The sequence below is a fragment of the Monodon monoceros genome, unplaced genomic scaffold, assembly GCF_005190385.1.
Source record: "Monodon monoceros isolate NGI ecotype Baffin Bay Population unplaced genomic scaffold, NGI_Narwhal_1 Super_Scaffold_7, whole genome shotgun sequence".
Lineage (NCBI taxonomy): Eukaryota > Metazoa > Chordata > Mammalia > Artiodactyla > Monodontidae > Monodon > Monodon monoceros.
In genome coordinates this window covers 66,762,016-66,767,563 of record NW_021703784.1, presented here as the reverse complement: position 1 = coordinate 66,767,563, position 5,548 = coordinate 66,762,016, and the positions used below count along the sequence as shown (strand labels likewise).

At 45.1% G+C, this 5,548-nt stretch overlaps 1 protein-coding gene across 1 annotated transcript; it reads left to right on the top strand.

Annotated features, from left to right (window-relative positions):
• Window positions 1-811: 811 nt before the first annotated feature.
• Window positions 812-5,075, top strand: LOC114887398 (calcitonin receptor-stimulating peptide 2-like). Its single transcript, XM_029209092.1, has 4 exons — window positions 812-835; window positions 1,708-1,802; window positions 4,367-4,498; window positions 4,916-5,075. Exons 1-4 carry the CDS (start codon window positions 812-814, stop codon window positions 5,073-5,075), a joined length of 411 nt encoding a protein of 136 aa, XP_029064925.1.
• Window positions 5,076-5,548: the final 473 nt, after the last annotated feature.

Here is a 5,548-nt window from a genome sequence, read left to right as displayed (position 1 = left end):
GTGTCTGATACCCACAAGCCCTGCCCTCCTGTGCGTGATTCCAGCTGCCTGAATCAGACCCCCTGCTTGGGCACAGAATCATCAACTCTATTATGCATTAACCCTCGAAGCTGCACTTGCACGGAGGTCTGCGGTCAGACCTAGGGGAGACAGCGTTCCTTGTAATGCTGGACTCTGCCCGACAAGATCGCACAGCTGGGGATGGAGTGGGACACGTGCGTGTTCAAAACCCGCAAAACCGAACAGGTGAAGTTAACCATGACGTCAAACTGTCCTCAAATTCCTACTCACTTTTCCTGTGTTTTTCGTTGGTCCTCACCAACCCCCCCACGTCCCCCTCCCGCCCCCGCATCAATGACCTCAATGCAAATACAAGTGGGGTGGTCCTTCTGGATGCTCCAGGTTCTGGACGCAAGTGATGACACAATCCTTCTGGGGCTCAGATCCTTCCCCTCATTGGTTGCCCAGAGCTCCTGGACCACCCCAGACCCAGAGCAGTGGGAATAAGAGCAGCTGCTGGTGTTGGGAGGCATCAGACGCACTGCCCAGCTCGAGTGTCACTGCCACTTCTGCCACCGTGCCATCGCCTGAAGCCAAAGCTACTGCCACTGCTCCCTCCTCTGCTCCAAGCCACCTGGTTCCTGCTGCCAGGTAAGCCCGGAGATTCCTGCTTAGCTGGGATTCTGTTTTTCTCTCTCTCCCCTCTCTTCCTTCTCTCTCTCCGTTACTTTTTCTTAGCTGATCTCTTCCAGTCTCAAAGGCTCTGTCCACTTCTGTCTAGGTCATTTCACACAACCTGCATTACTCTGCAATGCATCCCAGGCGTCTTCCACAGGTAACACTGGATGGTCTCAGTTCACGCACTCCCTGCTTCACTCTCCCCGCGCTGAGGCGGGCTCCAGTTTCCTTTCGCGAAGCACACGTGCTTAGGTCAGTTTGGGATGCTGGAGCTCCCCTGGCACTGCAAGCAGATCTGGACGCAGGAATAGTTTTGTGCAGATGGTGCTCTCACGGATCACGTCTTGTGCCGAGCGGACCGCGGGAAATGCTTCAGAACCTGGGCCAGCGCAAGCGGGAGGCAAATAGGTGCAGTGACTGAGGGGCAGGCAGCCATTAAACGCAAGCCCCCGTTGCGGGTTCTGGGAACTTTTTTCCCAGTTTAAGTCCTGGGTTCCAATTTGAGACCCTTCCAGCTTGATTCTTACAGGGCACTCTTTACCAAAGTGTGGAGCAGCTGAGCAGTAGAATGTGGTTCTTCAGTTTCTCAGGGATTCCAACCGCAGAAATTTGTCCTCGGTAATCCCCTCCCCCCTCCATGTATGTGCAAAAGCCCGGCACCAGGAGGACGGCTCTGGGTTGCACAGTGGGAAAAGCTGTTGTGACAGGTACTCGGACTCTGTCCTCCAGGAGTCCTGGCCAACAGGTTGTATGTGAGAGTGAGTGGAGTGATGGGGCGGGGGCTATAGACTAAGACCTCCTCACCCAGTTGTCCCACTAGGTTTCTTTGCTAAACCAAGCATGCTGCAGCCTTACTGGATCTTCCAGCAGTCCACTTGGTAGAGGAGGAAACGAAGGTGAAGTGGAGTGACATGTCCAGCCTGAAGCTGGACGCCCGGGAGTTAGGGGCAGAGGCAGGAGCAGAGCCTGGGTCTGTGGGCTCATGGAAGTTGTTATTCTGCAGGTGCTGATGTTATTATTCCCTTGCAGAGAGTCGTCATGGTCTTCTGGAAGTTCCCCCCCTTCCTGGTCCTCAGCATCCTGGTCTTGTACCAGGCAGGCGTGCTGCACTCAGCGCCATTCAGGTGAGACAGCCCTGCCAGGAGTATTCCCAACTCCCAATCTTATAATTCTGTGTTCTAAGTTGTGCTGTGCTGAATCTGGCTCTTATGGGGGGGTGGGTAATGTATGAATGTAAACATGTATATAAGTTTATCATAAATCTTTTGTGATACAAACATGTGTATCACACAGTTTACAAACACACAAAAGATACAGGATACTCCTTGTAAATTTCATATACTGTAACTCATTGAACCTCACAGCATGCTTTTGTTGATTGTTACCAAACATTTCTATCTTTAGCAAACCTGTTTACTACTTTTACCATAATTTGATCAATGAATTGCATCCTAATCTGCTAATTACTTTGCCAATAAGTTTGTTATTATATCTATGTGATGTTTTCATCTAATTTCTCACCTTTATTCAAATTACATTAAACTGAAATCATTTTCGGATTCAAATCATTATCATTTAATTTTTAATAATGGCTGTATTTACACTAAGCTCATAAAATTCTTGAAAATCTAACCATCACCTTTCACAAGTCTATATAATCCACTTGGAGCAAACCACTTCTTTTAGGTCACACCAGAACCTAAATCCTGGTGAAGTGGCATTTTTGGATGGATACATGTCTCATGCCCTGTCCATTGAGAACTGGGCTGGGTTGATAGAGATGAAAAGGGGAAAGGTTCTAGGCCAGAGTTTTCCTGTTTAGAAGACACTTTGAGATTAAAGCCTTTGTGTGCAGTTTATTCATTGCTACTATGTGTATAGATAGTGGACAAACTTAAATCCTTATTTGAATCATCTAGTCTTTCTAGATGTGTAAAACTGCACAACATATGTTGAAAGTAGAGGGTTAAAGTAATACATTTTACGTATTTTTTTCTGTTAATTCATAGGAATGGTTATATTTGGGGAGTGGAATTGTTAAACTTGAGTCTTGGAGAGTAGGCTGACTGTTCATTGGGTAGTCGGGGAGGGAAGAGGGGACAGGGAAGGAAGTGCAGAGAAGGGATCTGTGCCCATGAGTCTTTAGACAAGTTCAGATTGTCTAACCCTTGTTCTATTTGTGTATTTTAGTTAATATTGCTTTGTATTAAAGAATAAGAAACTCCTAATGCCCAAAGTATATTAAAAATAGAGTAGTAAAATAATCCCTTAATAAATGCCCTTTTGTTGGTTTTTAGGAAGGGCTGTATATTCTGGGAGTGTCTATGTTAATCCACATCTTGGAGCTAGATGTAGTCTTGTACTTAGTCGTTGAAATGCTGGAGAAGGGGTAAGAGGAAGGGTGAAGGGAAAGGGCTCTTGGCTAATATCTCCGTATAGAAAACAATTTTAGGCTATAACCATAGGTCTATATGTGCATTTTTGTAAAGTACCAATGTTTATTATAGACAAGGTTCATTCATTATTTTGCAACATCTAGGCTTTTTTAGATGTCCTGAAGTGACAATATATGGTAAAAAGTAGAGCTAGTGAATTAACCAATTTGTAAATATGTTTGTTATAATTCATGAAAAAGCAGCATCTTGGACATGGAATTGTTAAACCGTCTCTGAGAAATGTATGTCAGGACGTGTTCATTAGGTTGGCAGCAGAGGGGCAGAAGGAAGTATAAAGGGAGGGATGTATGTGGACATGTTCATATTTATATTTTGATGATAACCATGGATGTATGTGCATCTCTTGGCTGTACTATAGGAATATATTGTTAAGTAATTCAATGGAAACATACCTCCTTGCTAACACTTTAATAGTTTAGATTGGATAATGAATCCTCTTAGAAGCATTATACTTTGTGTACTCTGTTGCTTTATGTCTCATTTTTAATTGAACATTAAGGGAATGTAGTATTTTAATCATAACTTTGCCAATATCTTTGTCTAGAGGGCTGTTGCCACTTTTGTCTTTTCTGAAATTTTTGTCACCAAGAAAGGCAGGATTACATTTTTCTCCTTCCAGATTGAGTTGGTGTAGTGTATTCTTGGTTATCAAAATACTCATAGCTTTGGGACTTTGAAATGATGTGTGAACAAGCATGATACATAACTGTATGATCTTAGTTACATAAAAATGGATGCTTAGTTGTGTAAATACACAAAAGAGATCTAGAAGGACACATCAGTATATTGCTTGTGATGATGGATGACTTTGTTTTTTGTTTCTTGTGTTTTTTGGTTTCTTATTATGCACATTTTAACTTTTTCTCACTGTTGTGGCCTCTCCCGTTGCCGAGCACAGGCTCCGGATGCACAGGCTCAGCGGCCATGGCTCACGGGCCCAGCCGCTCCGCGGCATGTGGGATCTTCCCGGACCAGGGCACGAACCCGTGTCCCCTGCATCGGCAGGCGGACTCTCAACCACTGCGCCACCAGGGAAGCTCTGCACATGTTAACCTTTAAGAAATAAATGTTATTTTTAAAACCTTAAAAAAAGAAATTAAAAAGAGAGAGAGAATTGGGTTGGCCACATCCTCAGTGGAAGCCCCAGAAACCAAGAAAGCTGGCTGCTTATCCTGGGGTGTGGGGGTAGGCAGGGGCTCAGAGCATGAGTTGGGCTTCCTTCCCTTCCCTAGGTCGGCCTTGGAAAGTGGCTTTGTACCTGCTACACTCACTGAGGAGGAATCGCGCCTCCTACTGGCTGCAATGGTGAAGTATTATGTGCAGATGAAGGCCAGTGAGCTGGAGCATGAGGAAGAGGGCTTCAGGTAAATCTCTGCACCCCTCCCAGAACATGGCTTACCCTTCCCCCAGCTTACCAGGAAGGGGTATACTTAAGAATGAGATTGGGTATAGTGCCATAAATCTCTCTCTCATCTCATAAGCCTTGGTTGGTGTTTAATTTACACAGGAAAGATTGGCTGTTACAGTTCTGTGTTCCAAGAACATTAACCCAGAGACATCTTTGGTCTTCTGACACCCCTAAAAATGTCTACAGGGAGTGATTGTGGCATTTTCCCTAAAACCCTTTGATTTTCTGCTGTGATGATTGTATTTAGCAGAAACATTTAAGGTTCACTGGTGCCTCTCAGAGTAGTAATTTTCCACTGATGATCCCATAGGGCAGCATCTGCCCTCAACCTCTCACTGACAGGCCTTCTCATTTTCTCCATCCTACAAATCAGCATCACTGCCCAGAAGAGTTCGTGCAACACTGCCACTTGCGTGACCCATAAGATGGCGGGCTGGCTGAGCAGATCTGGGAGTGTGATTAAGAGGAACTTCATGCCCACCAACGTGGGCTCCAGAGCCTTTGGCCACCACCACAGGGACCTGCAGGCCTGAACAGTGAAATGACTCCAGGAAGGTGACCGCCCTAGTACTTTGAATGGCATGGCTGGTGGCTGGGTATTATTGCAGGGGTGCGGGTCACACTCTAACCCTCCCTGGGCATGTATCATAAAAAAATCTGTAGCGGCTGGATATAGAACAGAGAGTCTCAATAACTGAAATCCCTCTAACTTGGGTTTATTTTTATTTTTCCAGTGTCTCCTGGTGACACTAAGATCATCTGCCAGGAAATATAGAACCTCTTCACTTAAAACACTGTTCCCTGAAGTTATAATTGTGATATTCTAGTTTTTGAGTTTGAAAGGCAAAGACTTACCCTTTGGGAGTATTCCTTACAATGTTATGTACATCTGGATTCAGAGCATAGAGTTGGGTTCAAATATTGTGTTTGTCCTCTGCTAACTATGTCACCATGGGCCAGACCCTCTCTGAGCCTCAGTTTCCCCATATAACTTGAAGGCAACTAT

Coding starts and splice junctions, on each gene's coding strand:
- LOC114887398 (XM_029209092.1), top strand. CDS start 812: ATGCATCCCAGGCGTCTTCCACAG. Junction 836..1,707: donor ATCCCAGGCGTCTTCCACAG/GTAACACTGGAT, acceptor ATTCCCTTGCAG/AGAGTCGTCATGGTCTTCTG. Junction 1,803..4,366: donor CTGCACTCAGCGCCATTCAG/GTGAGACAGCCC, acceptor TCCCTTCCCTAG/GTCGGCCTTGGAAAGTGGCT.